Source organism: Stylophora pistillata, chromosome 10 (genome assembly GCF_964205215.1).
Source record: "Stylophora pistillata chromosome 10, jaStyPist1.2, whole genome shotgun sequence".
Classification (NCBI taxonomy): domain Eukaryota; kingdom Metazoa; phylum Cnidaria; class Anthozoa; order Scleractinia; family Pocilloporidae; genus Stylophora; species Stylophora pistillata.
Window position 1 is genome coordinate 21,683,113 of NC_142528.1, and position 20,888 is coordinate 21,704,000.

Sequence of the window (20,888 nt, forward strand, 5' to 3'; positions counted from 1 at the left end):
TAGCAGTGATGTAAATAGAGGTAATTTGCTGGAGCTAATTCTCTTGCGGTGCAAGGACATAGCTTGACTGAAGGATAAACTTGAAAGCCAGCTTCAGAAGCATGCACAGTGGATATCTCCCGTGATACAAAACGAACTGCTACAAATTATCCCCGACCTCATTCGCGAGCGTATCACAAACGATGTACGAACCAGCGGATGATATGGTATCATCTTGGACGAAACATCAGACATTAGCAGAACAGAATAAGTTTCACTTTGCCTTAGTTTCGCGCTGAATGGAACGAAGAAAGAAGCATTCATTGGTCTCTACTCCACAAAATCAACCGAAGGCGAAGTACTGTATGAACTGGTGAAATCTGCTATCACTGAACTCAATCCTGATCTCAAGAACATTGTTGGTAAAGCATTCGATGGGGCGGCTAATGTGAATGGTGTACCCAAGGGACTCTCAACAAGAATGGAAGAGTGCTCCTCGCTCGGTATCTACGTCCACTGTTGCAGACATGTGCTCAACCTCGCCCTTCAGGATACTATGACACAGATTGAACCATTGCGAAACGCTCTGGGAACTATCCAGGCTTTGTACAACTTTTTAGAAGCGAATCCCAAACGACACTACTTGTTTGTTGACACAGAAGTACAAGGTAAGGATCTAAAACTGACGCTGAATTCATTAAGTACCATACGATGGTCATGCCGGTGGGAAGCCGCAAAGGCAAATGGAACGGATTGTAAAACCCTGCTCATACTGTCTTCAGACAAAGATCCAAAAACCTACTCTGAGAGCAGAGCCTTATTCAACGCCATTTGCGACTTGGAGTTTGTCTTTGGACTATGTGTACTGAAAGTAATCCTGAGCAGCACTAATAGTCTGTGCCGATATCTTCAGGGGAAGACGGTCGACGTCATCTCCGCTCGTAGAAATGCCGACTTGACCATTCAGACCCTACGCCAGTGTCGGAGTGAAGAAAGTTTCAAAAGCGTATGGCAGTTAGCATCACCAATGGGTCTGAAAATGAAGAACTGGCTGACCAATTCTCAGTTTGAATTACGAGAAACCAGGGCACCCAGACAAACGCCGCCCCGCCGCCTTCAAGCCCTTGTAGGTGAACACGCGCAAAGACAAACGCAGACACCGGAATCGCACCATCGTATAAACACTTACTATGCGTCCATCGACAAGGTACTGTCCGAACTTGAGCTCAGGTTTAGCGCTAATGACCAAGAAATACTCGTGATTTGGGAATTATCTGTCAGAGTGAAACACCAGATAAAGAAAGCTTCTCCCGAGTTGCTAAATACAAAATCGACGGGGAGATTCTGGAAGCCGAGCAGAAAATGTACGCGAGTTTTCGTCGTGTACGTGGATTAGGCTACATGATTGTTTCAGAAATGCTGCAGGCAATGCACGAGAATGATCTATTTGATATGTTCCCAGAGTTTTCTACTATGGTACATATCCTTGCAGTGATACCTGCTACATCATGTTCTGCAGAACGATCATTCAGTGGGTTGCGCAGATTGAAAACTTACCTCCGCAGCAACATGGGGCAACAACGTGTTAGAAACATCACACTTATTAACACTGAAAGGGAATATGCCAACTCTGTAGTCGAGAGAGACATGGATCGTATCATTGATATATTTGGCCGTCGAAATGACAGAGGCAGCTATTTCTTTTAACGTGTTTTATATGTACGCCTATGTTAGTGTATCGTATGACGACTGTTTCATAAAAATTTGGGAAACTTGCGAGAATTTTTTGGGCAAATGGTTCACCACTCCCCTAGCAATAATCAATGAAACTGAGTACAGCTATCTACAAAATGTCGAGCTTTCAAATTGATCATGCAAAAACCGCCTTTTTCCAACGGGGCTATTTTCTCCAGAGAAGGAAACTGATCAGGTCGGATCGACAGATAATTCTGCATCAGAAATTTTAAACTCTCGGGCCTTGTGCAATGCATGGGCACCAGCAAAAAGTATTGCACAGGGAGTGGTACACATGGACCTTCATCTTAATAGTGCTTCGCTTATATTATAAAACTATTTAAGAGCAGCATTTAAATAACCGAGGGTGCGAAACACGATTTCGAAAGAGGTCCTGTCATGGATGCTAAAAGAGAGATTATTTGTCACGTATCACAACTTTTCATCTGGGTATCGTATTTATTTCTGACATTTACCACTCTTGAGAAGTTCTTTCTTTGGCAAAGCCTTCAAACTCTTCCAGAGACTTTTTTACTTGCTACACCTTCCAAAACCCCCCACAATGAGGTCTAAAAAACCCAACATACAATTATTGAAAGATGGGGTTTAGCTCTCTGTCAAAACGATTTGTTTTCCTTTTTTTGCATTCAGCCCATGATTTGCCAGAAAATCAGTGGTATTTCATCTGTGACACTGTTTTTACCGTAAATTAATGAAGTACTATTTGGGTAAATATGACTCTAGATCTGCATTTATCATTAAAGGAATGTTAATCAAGGATTCATGTTACTTATATACATTTCGTCCAAATGTTACTTCATGCACTTGTGATGTGTAAGATGATGTGATGTTAAAAATTCTCTCAGTCTCTTGCCAGTATCAGACATTCTTCCCTTGAAAGTAGCTGATAAAATGAGTTAAAAAAAAAAAATTTAATATTTCAGTCAAAAAGTACCTAATTTTGTACGAACTTGAAATTAAAGAATAAATAGAATCATTTTCTCTACGTGCTTAGCAAATTAATAAACCAAACAGGTTTCTAGAGGCAAAATGGTACGCTATAAATACTCTCTTATCTCTTAAAATAGAACATATTCATGCGTTAATCATATCAAATTAATTTTCAAACGGAGTCTTATGAATTCCTCTACAAAGACGTTTTGAGGTCCCGTTAGTAGATATAGCAGAGAAATTGTAATTTATCATCGAAACGGGAACAACATGAAACTCAGGAAGAAAAGTGGTAGTAACTCAGTTTTAGATATTTACTTCAGCGCCAAATTAGGAACACTCATTTCTATAAAAGTACAGAGAAACGTCTCTTAGAATCAAAATCAACTACGAAGAGGGTAAAGAAACAGAGAAACAAATTGTAAAGAATCTTCACTGAAGCCGACAAGAAATACTAAAGAATTTAGTTATGGAGGTTTACAAGGTAAATCAATGTACCTTAGTTCTTGTTAAACGTGTGTTTGAGAATTCATTTTATTCCTTAATTTCATTCCACAACTAGTTATTTTTCAGAATGGTGTTACCTGACAACAAGGCACACTTTCTGTACTTTTCTGGTCAAATAATTTAGAAATACTGTTGGAATATAAAAGAGTTTCTATTTTAGATCTTTATTCAAGTGCATTTTTATCATCAAAACAATTGTAATATATACTGTTGATAACAAGTTGACAAAGGATCTATATTTTCTAGATTCTAGCCGTTATCCTCGCAATTTTTCTTCACCGTGGAAATGGCCGGGCGGCTGGCTTTAACAAACTCGTGCGTGGAATTCAAGATGGCAGAGTCCTGTCCACGCTGGGTGCTGCCGCATGGAGACAAAAGAGATCCCCTGGTGACGAGCCCAGTTGTTACACTGGCAGATTTGTGTCATTTAGTTTGCCGAGCAACAAGAAAGTTACTGTTCCCATTTGTAAGAAGATTACCTCATCCACAACCGCATGTTTTAGTTCAATGGCAAACAACAACAATCAAAGGAAATGTGTTCCGTCCCGTATGATCACAATGGAAGGAGTGGCGTTTAACACAGCCTGTTCATGTGCACCATAGAATACTTCAAGCTCGAAACTTTTGAACCCTATAATGTGTCAGGAACACAAGCACTAAATTATATCGACCGTTGCAATATTTATCATTTCATCATGTCTGCGTTTCATATTTATATAGATGTATATTAAAGAACCTTTCCATATTAAAAATGAAAAAACTTACTGACCTCTGTCGTTTGTACATAACCATCATAACCTATGGGGGGATCCTTATAACTGCACTACGCATACGTATGCTGTACTGCGCATAAAATCACGTAGACAAGCGAATAAGCACGCGCACATTCTTAGAGCATGGCCTCTATAATAATTAAGTAAACCATGTTTGCGCTATAAAAGGACAAGATATAAAAGGACAAGAGCTAAAAAAGTAAACTGTACAGGAAGATTTGTCTTAATTCACACCACCAGTAGAGTTGACCTCAACATGTCCTTTTTATATTCAAACAAAGGAATACTTTACCTTTATGCAGCTTCAAAAGCTGATATATCAGGATATATCTGCTTTCAGTAAAATGGGGGCTAGATTTTTAGCTCATTAGAATATATGTAATTAGAATGAAGAGGTTTTTAACCTGTCACCAAAATGTCAACATATCAGCTTACAACTTTCAAAATTAACACTTTCTTTATAACTATAATATCAAATGAAACATTTTTCATGGAAAAGTTAACTATAGCAGGACAAAATTGAATCTTTTACATATAACCACGTGCACACAATTCAGTACTATAGTGAAGTACATCTTTCACTGCGAAAAATAACAATAATAAAGTGGCAGGATACAGAAACAGGAAAAATAATTTTAGACCAGCATAGAGAAACAGGAAAAATTATTTGCTATAGTGAAGTACATCTTTCACTGCGAAAAATAAAAATAATAAAGTGGCAGGATAGAGAAACAGGAAAAAATACTGATGACGTAAAAATACAATCACCAGAAAAGTAATTAAACTGACACTGAGGTAAATATCTGTTTTTGCATATACTGCACAAGGCAAATTGATAGCTGACTATCAATTGTCTTTTCTTATATTTTTAAATACTCAGAAACTTTGAAAATCTCGGGCCTTGCGCAATGCATGCTCGCCAGCAAAAATTTTTGCACGGGAAGCGGTACGGATGTACTCAGTTTCATCTAAATCAAACATATTTTTTCTCTTTAGAGGGCTTTGGGTATATTATAAAATGATTTTAGACCAGCATTTAAATGACTGAAGATGGGAAACACGATTTCGAAAGAGGTCCCGTCACGGATGCTAAAAGGAGAGAACAGTTGTCAGGTATCACAACTTTTCACCTGGGTATCGTATTTATCTCTGACATTTATCACTCTTAGGAAGTTCCTTCTTTGGCAAAGCCGTCAAAGTCTTCCAGCGAGTTTTTTTTTATTTTTTTATTTGCCATACCTTCGAAAACTCCTCTCAATGAAGTCTAAAAAACACAACATCAACTTTTTGAAACTTGAGTTAGGGTTTAGCTATCCGTCAAAACGATTTGTTTTCCTTTTTAGTTTTTTGTATTCAGCTCATGATATCCCAGAAGATGATATCTCATCTAATTGATACTGTGTTGGACTGTTTCACTGGAAATCACGGAAGTACTATTTCCGTATATAAATATGTTTCTGCATTTACCTTACTGAACGAATCTTAATCAAGGATTCCTATTACTTATGTACGTTTCGCCAAAGTGTTACTCCATGCACTTGTGACGTGTTAGATGATGTAATAGTGCACATTCTCGCTGTCTCTTGTCAGTATCAGACAACATTTCTCCCTTGAAAGTAGCTAATAAAATGTGTTTTTTAAATAAATTTTTTAAATATTTCAGTCAAAAAGTACCAAACAGGTTTCTAGCGAATAGTAAACTGTTACACTGTACATCCTCTCGTGTCTCTTAAAATAGAGCGGTTCTATTTGCTGGTCGTATCAAGTCAGTTTCCAAGCGGAGACGTACGAATTTATCAAAAACGACTATTTGTTAAAACTCCGTTATTGGATCATTAAAGAAATTCTAGTTCATCATCGAAACTGTAGTAACACAACATGAAACTCAGGAAGAAAAGCAGTCGTAACCCAATTATAGATATCTACTTCAGAGCCAAATTAGGAACACTCATTTGTATAAAAGGAGAGAGAAACTTTTTTCGGCATTAAAATCAACTTCAAAGAAGAAAAGAAACAAAGAAACAAGTTGTGAAGAGTCTTTACCGTAGCCAGCAAGAAGTACCAAGGAATTTAGTTATGGAGGTTTACAAGGTAAATCAATGTACCTTAGTTCTTGTTAAACGTGTGTATAAGAATTCTTTTCATTTCTTAATTTCATTCTCCAGTTAGATATATTTTAAATGGTTTTACCTGGTAACAAGGCACATCTTCTGACCTTTTTCCAGTTAGATAACTTAGAAATACTTTTGGAATATTAAAAAAAGTGTCTTTTTCATTAGATCTTCATTCAGTTATAGTTTTGCCATCAAAACAATTGTAATATACACTGTTGATAATAAGTTGACAAAGGATCTATTTATTCTAGGTTCTCGTCGTTTTCATTGCCGCAATTTTTCTTCACCGTGGAAATTGCAGAGCAACTGGGTTTAACAACATGGTGCGTAGAATTCAAAACGGCGGAGTGTCGTCCACGCAGGGTGCTGCCCCATGGAGACAAAAGAGGTCCCCTGGTGACGAGCCCAGTTGTTACACTGGCAGAGTTGTGTCATTCACTTTGCCGAGCAACAAGACAGTTATCGTTCCCGTATGTAAGAAGATTACCTCATCCACAACCGCATGTTTTAGTTCGATGGCAAACAACAACAATCAGAGGAAATGTGTACCATCTCATATGATCACAGCGGAAGGAATAGCATTTAACACAGCCTGTTCATGTGCACCATAGAATACATTTAAAAGCTCAAAAATTCTGAACTCTACGATGTGTCAGGAACACAAGGACTAAATTTATAGCTGCTGTTGCAATATTTATCATTGTGTCGTGTGTACGTTTCATATTCATATTTATATGTGTATATGTATATTTACAAACTTCATATCCATATTAAAAAAAAACTTACTGACCTATCTTCTCTGTCGCTTAAGGTGACTCCTTAGCATTCCACTACGCATTCTGTACAGTGCATAAAAACACGTAATCTGGCCAATAAGCGCGCGCGCATTCCAAGACCATGGCCTCTAAAAAAATTAACTAAATTATGTTTGTGCCGTATAAGCTAACAATAACTAGAGCTAAAAAGGTAAAATGCAAAGACGTTTTAATTCACACTAATAAAGTTTACATTCTGACAAAGGAATGTTTTGCTGTTATCGACAACTTTAACAGCTTTTGTTTTAATCGCGCCGTTTTACAAAGATTCCCAAGCCTTATGAAAGCTCCTACTGCAGATGTTTTGATATTTTTACGTGTGTTTGATCCTCGCCAATCAATCGTTAACAGGTCACCGTCGCCTTTTACCCACTGTCAGATTGATGAGTGAATGTATCTTCTCGTGCTCAACTCGATATCTTCCGCTCAAAACTCGAAGAGAAATTCTTTAACTACGCGCACGCATGTATTATTCTATATCTATGCAGCTTCAAAATTAGATTATATGTAATTAAGATGTAAAGGTTTCTAAACTTGTCATCAAAACGTCAACATATCAGCTTACAACTTTCGACAAACGTTGATAAAACTAACAAATCTTTTTACTATAATTTCAAATGAAACATTTTACATGTAAAAGCTAACTATAGCACATCAAAATTGAAACTTTTGCATATATCCACACAATTTAATGCTATAAGTGAAGCACATCTTAAACTGCGAAAAATGAAAAATAATAAAGGGGCGAAATAGAGAAACAGGAAAAACTGATGACGTAAAAATACCATAACCAGGAAAGCAATTCAACTGACACTGAGGTAAATAACTGTTTTTGCATATACCGCACAAGGCGAATTACCAGCCGACTAAAAATTGCTTTTCATATCTTTTTAAATACTCAGAAATTCTAAAATCTCGGGCCTGGTGCAATGCATGCGCTCCAGCAAAATATTATTGCCCAAGGAGTAGTATGGATATACCTTCATCTAAAATCAAATATTTTTCTCTTTAGAGGGCTTTGCGTATATTATAAAATCATTTTAGAGCAGCATTTAATTGATTGAAGACCGGAAACATGATTTCTAAAGAGGTCCTGTCACTGATGCTGAAAGGAGAGATTATTTGTCACGTATCACATTTTTTTTATCTGGGTATCGTAATTTTTATTCTGACATTTAACACTCTTAGGCAAAGCTGTCAAAGTCTTCCAGAGAGTTTTTTTGTTGCCACACCTTCGAAAAGCCCCCTCAACGAGGTCTAAAAAACCCAACATTCAATTATTGAAACATGGGGTTTAGCTATCTGTCAAAACCATTTGTTTTTCTTTTTTTGTATTCAGCTCATGATTTCCCAGAAAATCAGTGGTATTTCTTCTATGTGACACTGTTTTTACCATAAATTAATGAAGTACTATTTTGGTAAATATGTCTCTAGACCTTCATTTATCACTAAAGGAATCTTAATCAAGGATTCATGTTACTTATATACATTTCGTCCAAGTGTTACTTCATGCACTTGCGATGTGTAAGATGATGTGATGCTAAAAATTCTCTCAGTCTCTTGCCAGTATCAGACATTCTTCACTTGAAAGTAGCTGACAAAATGAGTTTTAAAAAAGTTTTTTTCTTAATATTTCAGTCAAAAAGTACCTAATTTTGTACGAACTTGAAATTAAAGAATAAATGAATGATTTTCTCTACGTGCTTAGCAATTTAATAAACCAAACAGGTTTCTAGAGGCAAAATGTTACGCTGTAAATACTCTCTTATCTCTTAAAATAGAACAATTTAATTCGTTAATCATATCAAATTAGTTTCTAAAAGGAGTCTTATAAACTTCTTTACAAAGACGTTTTGAGGTCCCGTTAGTAGATATAGCAGAGAAATTATAATTTATCATCGAAACGGGAACAACATGAAACTCAGGAAGAAAAGTGGTAGTAACTCAGTTTTAGATATTTACTTCAGCGCCAAATTAGGAACACTCATTTCTATAAAAGTACAGAGAAACGTTTCATACAGTCAAATTCAACTACGAAGAAGGAAAAGAAACAGAGAAACAAATTGTAAAGAATCTTCACTGAAGCCAACAAGAAATACTAAGGAGTTTAGTTATGGAGGTTTACAAGGTAAATCAATGTACCTTAGTTCTTGTTAAACGTGTGTTTCACAATTCATTTTATTCCTTAATTTCCTTCCACAACTAGTTATTTTTCAGAATGGTTTTACCTGGCAACAACGCACACTTTCTGTACTTTTCTGGTTAAATAATTTAGAAATACTGTTGGAAAACAAAAAAGTTTATATTTTATATCTTTACTCAAGTGCTTTTTTATCATCAAAACAATTGTAATATATACTGTTGATAACAAGTTGAAAAAGGATCTATATTTTCTAGATTCTAGTCGTTATCCTCGCAATTTTTCGTCACCGTGGAAATGGCCGGACGACTGGGTTTAAAAAAGTCGTGCGTGGAATTCAAGATGGCAGAGTCCTGTCCACGCAGGGTGCTGCCGCATGGAGACAAAAGAGATCCCCTGGTGACGAGCCCAGTTGTTACACTGGCAGATTTGTGTCATTTAGTTTGCCGAGCAACAAGAAAGTTACTGTTCCCATTTGTAAGAAGATTACCTCATCCATAACCGCATGTTTTAGTTCAATGGCAAACAACAACAATCAAAGGAAATGTGTTCCGTCCCGTATGATCACAATGGAAGGAGTGGCGTTTAACACAGCCTGTTCATGTGCACCATAGAATACTTCAAGCTCGAAACTTTTGAACCCTATAATGTGTCAGGAACACAAGGACCAAATTATAGCGACCGTTGCAATATTTATCATTTCATCATGTGTGCGTTTCATATTTACATATATGTATATTAAAGAACCTTTCCATATTAAAAATGAAAAAACTTACTGACCTCTGTCGTTTGTACATAGCCATCATAACCTATGAGTGGATCCTTATAATTGCACTACGTATACGTATGCTGTACTGCGCATAAAATCACGTAGACATGCGAATAAGCACGCGCACATTCTTAGAGCATGGCCTCTATAATAATTAAGTAAATCATGTTTGCGCTATAAAAGGACAAGATATAAAAGGACAAGAGCTAAAAAAGTAAACTGTAGAGAAAGACTTGTCTAATTCACACCAGTAGAGTTGACCTCAACATGTCCTTTTTATATTCAAACAAAGGAATACTTTACCTTTATGCAGCTTCAAAAACTGATATATCAGGATATATCCGCTTTCAGTAAAATGAGGGCTAGATTTTTAGCTCATTAGAATATATGTAATTAGGATGAAGAGGTTTTAAGCCTGTCACCAAAATGTCAACATATCAGCTTACAACTTTCAACAAAATTAACACTTTCTTTATAACTATAATATCAAATGAAACATTTTACATGGAAAAGTTAACTATAGCAGAACAAAATTGAATCTTTTACATATAACCACGTGCACACAATTCATTACTATAGTGAAGTACATCTTTCACTGCGAAAAATAAAAATAACAAAGTGGCAGGATAGAGAAACAGGAAAAATAATTTTAGACCAGCATAGAGAAACAGGAAAAATTATTTGCTATAGTGAAGTACATCTTTGGTTAAAATAAAATCTTCCTTATTCCTTATTCCTTAAACCTCATCGCCCCTTGGTTAAATCTTTCACTGCGAAAAATAAAAATAATAAAGTGGCAGGATAGAGAAACAGGAAAAATACTGATGACGTAAAAATACAATCACCAGAAAAGTGATTAAACTGACACTGAGGTAAATATCTGTTTTTGCATATACTGCGCAAGGCAAATTGATACCTGACTATCAATTATCTTTTCTTATCTTTTAAATACTCAGAAACTTTTAAAATCTCGGGCCTTGTGCAATGCATGCTCGCCAGTAAAAACGTTTTGCACGGGAAGCGGTACGGATGTACTCAGTTTCATCTAAATCAAACATTTCTTTTTTCTCTTTAGAGGGCTTTGGGTATATTAAAAAATAATTTTAGACCAGCACTTAAATGACTGAAGATGGGAAACATGATTTCGAAAGAGGTCCTGTCATGGATACTAAAAGGAGAGAACGGTTGTCAGGTATCACAACTTTTCATCTCGGTATCGTATTGATCTCTGACATTTATCACTCTTGGGAAGTACTTTCTTTGGCAAAGCCGTCAAAGTCTTCCAGAGAGTTTTTTTTTATTTGCCATACCTTCAAAAACTCCCCTCAATGAAGTCTAAAAAACACAACATCAACTTTTTGAAACTTGAGTTAGGGTTTAGCTATCAGTCAAAACGATCTATTTTCCTTTTTAGTTTTTTGTATTCAGCTCATGATATCCCAGAAAATGATATCTCATCTAATTGATACTGTGTTAGACTGTTTCACTGGATATCACTGAAGTACTATTTCCGCATATAAATATGTTTCTGCATTTACCTTACTGAACGAATCTTAATCAAGGATTCCTACTACTTATGAACGTTTCGCCCAAGTGTCACTCCATGCACTTGTGACGTGTTAGATGATGTAATGGTGCACATTCTCGCTGTCTCTTGTCAGTATCAGACAACATTTTTCCCTTGAAAGTAGCTGAAAATGTGTTTTTTAAATAAATTTTTTTAATATTTCGGTCAAAAAGTACCAAACAGGTTTCTGGCTAATAGTAAACTGTTACACTCTACATACTCTCGTGTCTCTTAAAATAGAGCGGTTCTATTTGCTGGTCGTATCAAGTCAGTTTCCAAGCGGAGACGTACGAATTTATCAAAAACGACTATTTGTTAAAACTCCGTTATTGGATCATTAAAGAAATTCTAGTTCATCATCGAAACTGTAGTAACACAACATGAAACTCAGGAAGAAAAGCAGTCGTAACCCAATTATAGATATCTACTTCAGAGCCAAATTAGGAACACTCATTTGTATAAAAGGAGAGAGAAACTTTTTTCGGCATTAAAATCAACTTCAAAGAAGAAAAGAAACAAAGAAACAAGTTGTGAAGAGTCTTTACCGTAGCCAGCAAGAAGTACCAAGGAATTTAGTTATGGAGGTTTACAAGGTAAATCAATGTACCTTAGTTCTTGTTAAACGTGTGTATAAGAATTCTTTTCATTTCTTAATTTCATTCTCCAGTTAGATATATTTTAAATGGTTTTACCTGGTAACAAGGCACATCTTCTGACCTTTTTCCAGTTAGATAACTTAGAAATACTTTTGGAATATTAAAAAAAGTGTCTTTTTCATTAGATCTTCATTCAGTTATAGTTTTGCCATCAAAACAATTGTAATATACACTGTTGATAATAAGTTGACAAAGGATCTATTTATTCTAGGTTCTCGTCGTTTTCATTGCCGCAATTTTTCTTCACCGTGGAAATTGCAGAGCAACTGGGTTTAACAACATGGTGCGTAGAATTCAAAACGGCGGAGTGTCGTCCACGCAGGGTGCTGCCCCATGGAGACAAAAGAGGTCCCCTGGTGACGAGCCCAGTTGTTACACTGGCAGAGTTGTGTCATTCACTTTGCCGAGCAACAAGACAGTTATCGTTCCCGTATGTAAGAAGATTACCTCATCCACAACCGCATGTTTTAGTTCGATGGCAAACAACAACAATCAGAGGAAATGTGTACCATCTCATATGATCACAGCGGAAGGAATAGCATTTAACACAGCCTGTTCATGTGCACCATAGAATACATTTAAAAGCTCAAAAATTCTGAACTCTACGATGTGTCAGGAACACAAGGACTAAATTTATAGCTGCTGTTGCAATATTTATCATTGTGTCGTGTGTACGTTTCATATTCATATTTATATGTGTATATGTATATTTACAAACTTCATATCCATATTAAAAAAAAACTTACTGACCTATCTTCTCTGTCGCTTAAGGTGACTCCATAGCATTCCACTACGCATTCTGTACAGTGCATAAAAACACGTAATCTGGCCAATAAGCGCGCGCGCATTCCAAGACCATGGCCTCTAAAAAAATTAACTAAATTATGTTTGTGCCGTATAAGCTAACAATAACTAGAGCTAAAAAGGTAAAATGCAAAGACGCCTTAATTCACACTAATAAAGTTTACATTCTGACAAAGGAATGTTTTGCTGTTATCGACAACTTTAACAGCTTTTGTTTTAATCGCGCCGTTTTACAAAGATTCCCAAGCCTTATGAAAGCTGTTACTGCAGATGTTTTGATATTTTTACGTGTGTTTGATCCTCGCCAATCAATCGTTAACAGGTCACCGTCGCCTTTTACCCACTGTCAGATTGATGAGTGAATGGCAAAGACTGCGCTATTCTCAATCGAAGGTCGTTTCTCGAAGTTTACTCGGATGATAGCTGCTATTCTACTTATATAATAGGCCCGTAGATATCGAATGTATCTTCTCGTGTTCAACTCGATATCTTCCGCTCAATACTCGAAGAGAAATTCTTTAACTACGCGCACGCATGTATTATTCTATATCTATGCAGCTTCAAAATTAGATTATATGTAATTAGGATGTAGAGGTTTCTAAACTTGTCATCAAAACGTCAACATATCAGCTTACAACTTTCGACAAACGTTGATAAAACTAACAAATCTTTTATTACTATAATTTCAATTGAAACATTTTACATGTAAAAGCTAACTATAGCACATCAAAATTGAAACTTTTGCATATATCCACACAATTTAATGCTCATCTTAAACTGCGAAAAATGAAAAATAATAAAGGGGCGAAATAGAGAAACAGGAAAAACTGATGACGTAAAAATACCATAACCAGGAAAGCAATTCAACTGACACTGAGGTAAATAACTGTTTTTGCATATACCTCACAAGGCGAATTACTAGCCGACTAAAAATTGCTTTTCATATCTTTTTAAATACTCAGAAATTCTCTTATCTCGGGCCTGGTGCAATGCATGCGCTCCAGCAAAATATTATTGCCCAAGGAGTAGTATGGATATACCTTCATCTAAAATCAAATATTTTTCTCTTTAGAGGGCTTTGCGTATATTATAAAATCATTTTAGAGCAGCATTTAATTGATTGAAGACCGGAAACATGATTTCTAAAGAGGTCCTGTCACTGATGCTGAAAGGAGAGATTATTTGTCACGTATCACATTTTTTTTATCTGGGTATCGTAATTTTTATTTTGACATTTAACACTCTTAGGCAAAGCTGTCAAAGTCTTCCAGAGAGTTTTTTTGTTGCCACACCTTCGAAAAGCCCCCTCAACGAGGTCTAAAAAACCCAACATTCAATTATTGAAACATGGGGTTTAGCTATCTGTCAAAACCATTTGTTTTTCTTTTTTTGTATTCAGCTCATGATTTCCCAGAAAATCAGTGGTATATCTTCTATGTGACACTGTTTTTACCATAAATTAATGAAGTACTATTTTGGTAAATATGTCTCTAGACCTTCATTTATCACTAAAGGAATCTTAATCAAGGATTCATGTTACTTATATACATTTCGTCCAAGTGTTACTTCATGCACTTGCGATGTGTAAGATGATGTGATGCTAAAAATTCTCTCAGTCTCTTGCCAGTATCAGACATTCTTCCCTTGAAAGTAGCTGACAAAATGAGTTTTAAAAAAGTTTTTTCTTAATATTTCAGTCAAAAAGTACCTAATTTTGTACGAACTTGAAATTAAAGAATAAATAGAATGATTTTCTCTACGTGCTTAGCAATTTAATAAACCAAACAGGTTTCTAGAGGCAAAATGTTACGCCGTAAATACTCTCTTATCTCTTAAAATAGAACAATTTAATTCGTTAATCATATCAAATTAGTTTCCAAAAGGAGTCTTATGAACTTCTTTACAAAGACGTTTTGAGGTCCCGTTAGTAGATATAGCAGAGAAATTATAATTTATCATCGAAACGGGAACAACATGAAACTCAGGAAGAAAAGTGGTAGTAACTCAGTTTTAGATATTTACTTCAGCGCCAAATTAGGAACACTCATTTCTATAAAAGTACAGAGAAACGTTTCTTAGAGTCAAAATCAACTTCGAAGAAGGAAAAGATACAGAGAAACAAACTGTAAAGAATCTTCACTGAAGCCAACAAGAAAGACTAAGGAATTTAGTTATGGAAGTTTACAAGGTAAATCAATGTACCTTAGTCCTTGTTAGACGTGTGTATGAGAATTCATTTTATTCCTTAATTTCATTCCTTAACTAGGTATTTTTCAGAATGGTTTTGCCTGGCAACAAGGCACACTTTCTGCACTTTTCTGGTTAATAAATTTAGAAATAATGTTGGAATATAAGAAAGTGTCTATTTTAGATCTTTATTCAAGTGCATTTTTATCATCAAAACAATTGTAATATATACTGTTGATAACAAGTTGAAAAAGGATCTATATTTTCTAGATTCTAGTCGTTATCCTCGCAATTTTTCTTCACCGTGGAAATGGCCGGACGACTGGGTTTAAAAAAGTCGTGCGTGGAATTCAAGATGGCAGAGTCCTGTCCACGCTGGGTGCTGCCGCATGGAGACAAAAGAGATCCCCTGGTGACGAGCCCAGTTGTTACACTGGCAGATTTGTGTCATTTAGTTTGCCGAGCAACAAGAAAGTTACTGTTCCCATTTGTAAGAAGATTACCTCATCCACAACCGCATGTTTTAGTTCAATGGCAAACAACAACAATCAAAGGAAATGTGTTCCGTCCCGTATGATCACAATGGAAGGAGTGGCGTTTAACACAGCCTGTTCATGTGCACCATAGAATACTTCAAGCTCGAAACTTTTGAACCCCACAATGTGTCAGGAACACAAGGACTAAATTATATCGACCGTTGCAATATTTATCATTTCATCATGTGTGCGTTTCATATTTATATATATGTATGTTAAAGAACCTTTCCATATTAAAAAAGAAAAAACTTATTGACCTCTGTCGTTTGTACATAACCATCTTCACCTGTAGGCGGATCCTTAGAATTGCGGCGCATACTGTACTGCGCATAAAAATACGCAGACAGGGGAATAAGCACGCGCACATTCTTAGAGCATGGCCTCCATAATAATTAAGTTAATCATGTTTGCGCTATAAAAGGACAAGAGCTGAAAAAGTAAACTGTAGAGAAAGATTTGTCTCAATTCACAACGGTAGAGTTGACCTCACTGATGTCCTTTTAATATTCTGACAAAGGAATACTTTGCTTTTATCGACAACTTTAACAGCTTTTATTGTTTTAATTGCACCCTTTAACAAGGATTACCAAACCTTATGAAGGCTGTGACTGCAGATGTTTTGATTTTTTTACCTGTGTTTGCTGGATCCTCGCCAATCAACTCTTAGCACGTCACTCCCTTTTTACCCACTGTCAGATTGATGAATGAATGGCAAAGACGTCATTATCCTTAATCGAAGGTCGTTTGTCGAAGTTTCCTCAGATGATAGTTGCTATTTTGCTTATGTAATGAGCCCGCAGATATGGAATGTATCTTCTCCTGTGTTTCTGCACCTCAACTGTGGAACAATTTGCCTGCCCATATGCGTTTTTGTGATAATTTGAATCCTTTTAAATCTAAACTTAAAACATATTTATTCAAGAAGCTTTTAATTCCAAGGACTGTAATTATTTTTAATTACTGCTATTGATTCATTCATGTGTATATGTATATATATGTATGTATATTTGTGTATGCAATTTACTTATACGTTTTATGTTGTGAAGCGCCTAGAGCACGACTGGATAGGCGCTCTATAAATGCTGTTTATTATCATTATTTATTATTCACGTGTTCAACTCGATATCTCCCGCTGAACACTCGAAGAGAAATTCCTCAACTAGGCGCGTGCATGTATTATTCTATATCTATACAGCTTCAAAAACTGATCTATCAGGACATATCTGCTTTCAGTAAATGGGGGCTAGATTTTTATCGCATAAGAATATGTGTAATTAGGATGAAGAGGTTTTTAACCTGTCATCAAAACGTCAACTATCAGCTTACAACTTTCAAAAAAATTAACGAATCTTTTGTAACTATGCTTTCAAATGAAAGATTTTACATGAAAAAGCTAACTATAGCACAACAAAATTGAAGAAAAAATTGAGTTACGTCCTTTTGGTAACAAAATTGAAACTTTCACATATAACCACACATTTCAGTGTTATGGTGAAGCACATCTTTCACTGCGTAAAATAAAAATAATAAAATGGCGAAACAAAGAAACAGGAAAAATACTGATTACATGAAAATACAATCACCAGAAAAGCAATTAAACTGATACTGAGGTAAATATCTGTTTTGCGTATACCGCACAAGGCAAATGAATAGCTGACTATTCATTGCCTTTTATCATCTTTTTAAATACTCAGAAACTTTTAAAATCTCGGGCCTTGAATGTATGCTCTCCAGCGAAAACTTTTGCACAGGGAGTCGTACGGATGGACCTTCATCTAAGATCAAACATTTTTTTCTCTTTAGAGGTCTTCGCGTATATTCCAAAATAATTTTAGAGCGACATATAAACCAATGAAGACGGGGAATACGATTTCGAAAGAGGTCCTGTCACGGATGCTAAAAAGGACAGATCATTTGTCACGTATCATAACTTTTCATCTGGGTGTCGTATTCATTTCTGACATTTAACACTCTTGGGAAGTTCTTTCCTTGACAGAGCTGTCAAATTCTTCCGGAGAGTTTTTAATTCCTACACCTTCGAAAACTCCCCTCAATGAAGTCTAAAAAAAACCCAACATCAACTTTTTGAAACTCAGATGTTACTTATGTACGTTTCACCCAAGTGTTACTCCATGCACTTGTGACGTGTTAGATGATGTAATGGTGCACATTCTCGCTGTCTCTTGTCGGTAACAGACAACATTCTTACCTCGAAAGTAGCTGAAAATGTGTTTTAAAATAATTTTTTTTAATTTTTCAGTCAAAAAGTACCTGATTGTGTATGAACCTTTTAAAATTAAAGAATTAATAGAATGATTTCTCCGCGTGCTCATCGATTCTATAAACCAAACAGTTTTCTGGCTAATAGTAAAATGTTACACTGTAAATACTCTCGCATCTCTTAAAATAGAGTAGTTTTATTTGCTGATCGTATCAAATCAGTTTCCAAACGGAGCTTTATGAATTTCTCAAGAAAGAGTATTTGTTAAAAGCCCGTTTTTAGATAATTTAAAGAAATTCTGATTCATCATCGAAACTTTACTAACACTACAGGAAACTCAGGAAGAAAAGCGGTCGTTACCCAATTATAGATATCTACTTCAGCGCCAAATTAGGAACACTCATTTGCATAAAAAGAGAGAGAAACTTTTCTCGGCATTGAAGTCAAAGAAGAAAAAATAACAAAGCTAAGAAACAACTTTGAAGAGTCTTTACCGTAGCCAACAAGAGATACCAAGGAATAGAGTTATGGAGGTTTACAAGGTAAGTCAATGTACCCTAGTTCTTGTTAAACGTGTGTATGAGAATTCTTTTCATTCCTTATAATTAATTTCAAAACCCAATTAAATATAATTTTCAATGGTTTTACCTGGTAACAAGGTACATCTTAGGACCATTTTCCGGTTAACTAATTTACAAATAACTTTAATTGGAAGATTAAAAAAAAGTGTTTTTTTGCATTAGATCTTCATTCAGCTTCAGTTTTACCATCAAAACAATTGTAATATACACTGTTGATAATGAGTTGACAAAGGATCTATATATTCTAGGTTCTCGTCGCGTTTCAGGAGACCACAAGATGCCAAGACCACTTAACTGATGTGCCAAAGTTGCAAATTGGCAGTTTCCATTTCCAGGGTGATTGTACGTAATTACAAATCAATGATCCTCTATTATTTTCCCGTAGACTTCCGTTTCCATAGGGATAAGAAATTCAACACGGTCGTTTTCTTTTTGCTGCTTTGAAAGCCTAGCCACTCCTTGCTTGTTTTTCTCTTCTCGTAAGGTTAAACTCATTAAAACATCAACTGCCAGCCACTTCTCGTTTTTTCCGCCTCGGGGGAAGTGTACGACACTTTATATAGGCGCCTCTTTAAATTTATCTTTTCAATGACCGCCTCAGTAACACAACGCTTCTTTTGAAGCCGTCCTTTACCACGCAGGCGCACATACACTTTCTGCCCGACAGCATATTTTAAGGGTGGATTGGTTCTTGCACACGCCTGTTTCATTCTTCTGTCACACCTTGCTGTGGCGGTGTGGGCGTACTTTCTAACAACTGATACGTGTTTTTGTCGGTGCTTTCGATCTTCATAGCTAGGGTTATACTTTCTCTTCTTCTTGAGCAGTTCTTTTTCCTTTCCTGGGGTCTATGTCTTGTCAAGTGAATTACATCTTCGAGCGAAGTAGAGCTAAAAAAGTGTCTTGTATCCTAAAGCCTCTTTTCGGTCTTCATTTAGAATTTGTTGATAATTACTCAGATTTTCCGCCCAGTTGACGCCTTTTCTTCCCATTTTTAAGACGTCGTACTCTATTTTTGATCTGAGTGACTTGTGGTTTCTCTCAGCCTTCCCTTGTGATTGTGGATGGAAGGGTCGACTGTATATTAGCTTTATGTCCATGCGGCAACACACTCTTTCCATAGCACCCTAAAAATCACCGCCCTTATCGCTTTGAGTTACGCGCGGTCGTCCGTGCTCCAAATAGATATTTCCCACGTCAGAGATGACCTTACTACTTTTTTCTCTGACTGCACGCTACAAGACGAACCGACTAAAAACGTCCATTATCGATAATACATACCGGTATGATTTCTTATTTAGAGACACTGTTCCACCCTTGCCATGTCCATCATATCCACGTGATGCCTCGTTTGAACGAGTACGAATGGGTTTGAGTGCATCCTTGTTGAGAAATTTAGCATTTTTTCTGTAGTGAAGCGTATCAGAGTTCAGGATGTTTTGAACTTTAGTTCAGCCTAGCCCCACAAACACATGTCGCAAGTTGCTCACTAGCTTTCTTGTGCCTGATCCTTTAATGCGCTAAAATTTCTCTGCCACAAGTTTATCGACTTCAGAGAGTCGAAGCATTTGACTTCCCCGGTAATACAGCACATCTTTCCCTTTTCCTTTTGGACGATTATCTCTCCTTTCGCTCTCCAGTATCCTACATAAGCTGATCTTTCTACGCTGCTTCTTTCTTTTACCGGTGGAAGAGGTTTCCATTAGCAGTCTTGATCACACAATCGTAAATTTCATCTGATACTGCCGTTGGCGTTCGCTTACCTCGCACTTTCCTTGCTCGACAAATCGGGTTAACTGACACAAACCAGATTAGGGTGAAAAAGACGACAACTCGTAGCAATTGCATCTTCTCAGGCTTTCCAAGCTAATTCTCGCCGTTGGACTACTACAAGCTATTTATAAATTCCTGGTCGTATAGATGATGTTGAAGTGTCTGCATGCTGTCTTAATTTCCCGCCGTCTTTGCAGAAAACATCATGACCCAAGTGCATTGTGGGCTATGGCATCGATAGGCCACGAGCGAAATTTTTTTTTTTTAAGAAAAACCTTATGGCACTGCTAGGCTAAGATAAGATTATTTTTGTTCCATTCAACTATTAATCAAAATTTTTATTTTACTTTTTCATTTAAAGTATCTCGATATAATTTTTTTTCGTTTGAAGTTTAAAAATAAAATGAAATAACATGTAAATAACGGGAAACTAACTAGACACTACACAACTTTCTTGTGGCATTCCTAGGCCACCATACTTATATTAGTTTTTGTCTCAAAGTGAAATGCGTCTATCCTGAGCCCTCCGTTTATATGGATTTCTTTTTGATCGACTAATATTTTTTAGTGATAATAGTTTTTGTAGATTATTTTCGTTTACCGCAGCTTCGCAAAAACTCGTTTTTTGTCACACGCTTTGAACATAGGTGACCCAAGCTCTGTCAAAGGCTCTTTCACAGTGAATAATTAAAGAGTTTGTATAATGGTTTAGTTGGACTTGCTTTTCAGCTCCATAAATGTAAAGTTGTTTGAAATAATCAAAGAAATAAAGTCTTCCCTT

General features: G+C 36.2%; 3 protein-coding genes across 3 annotated transcripts; all 3 read left to right on the plus strand.

The window, feature by feature from the left end:
• Nucleotides 1-6,020: 6,020 nt before the first annotated feature.
• Nucleotides 6,021-6,669, plus strand: LOC148722233 (uncharacterized). The gene is made up of 2 exons (XM_088735502.1): nucleotides 6,021-6,035; nucleotides 6,310-6,669. The coding sequence occupies exons 1-2, from the start codon at nucleotides 6,021-6,023 to the stop codon at nucleotides 6,667-6,669; spliced, it is 375 nt and encodes a 124-aa protein (XP_088591628.1).
• A 2,317-nt stretch (nucleotides 6,670-8,986) lies between these two features.
• Nucleotides 8,987-9,643, plus strand: LOC148722234 (uncharacterized). The gene is made up of 2 exons (XM_088735504.1): nucleotides 8,987-9,001; nucleotides 9,271-9,643. The coding sequence occupies exons 1-2, from the start codon at nucleotides 8,987-8,989 to the stop codon at nucleotides 9,625-9,627; spliced, it is 372 nt and encodes a 123-aa protein (XP_088591630.1). The 3' UTR covers nucleotides 9,628-9,643.
• A 2,284-nt stretch (nucleotides 9,644-11,927) lies between these two features.
• On the plus strand, nucleotides 11,928-12,576 carry LOC111346568 (uncharacterized). Its single transcript, XM_022953846.2, has 2 exons — nucleotides 11,928-11,942; nucleotides 12,217-12,576. The coding sequence occupies exons 1-2, from the start codon at nucleotides 11,928-11,930 to the stop codon at nucleotides 12,574-12,576; spliced, it is 375 nt and encodes a 124-aa protein (XP_022809581.1).
• Nucleotides 12,577-20,888: the final 8,312 nt, after the last annotated feature.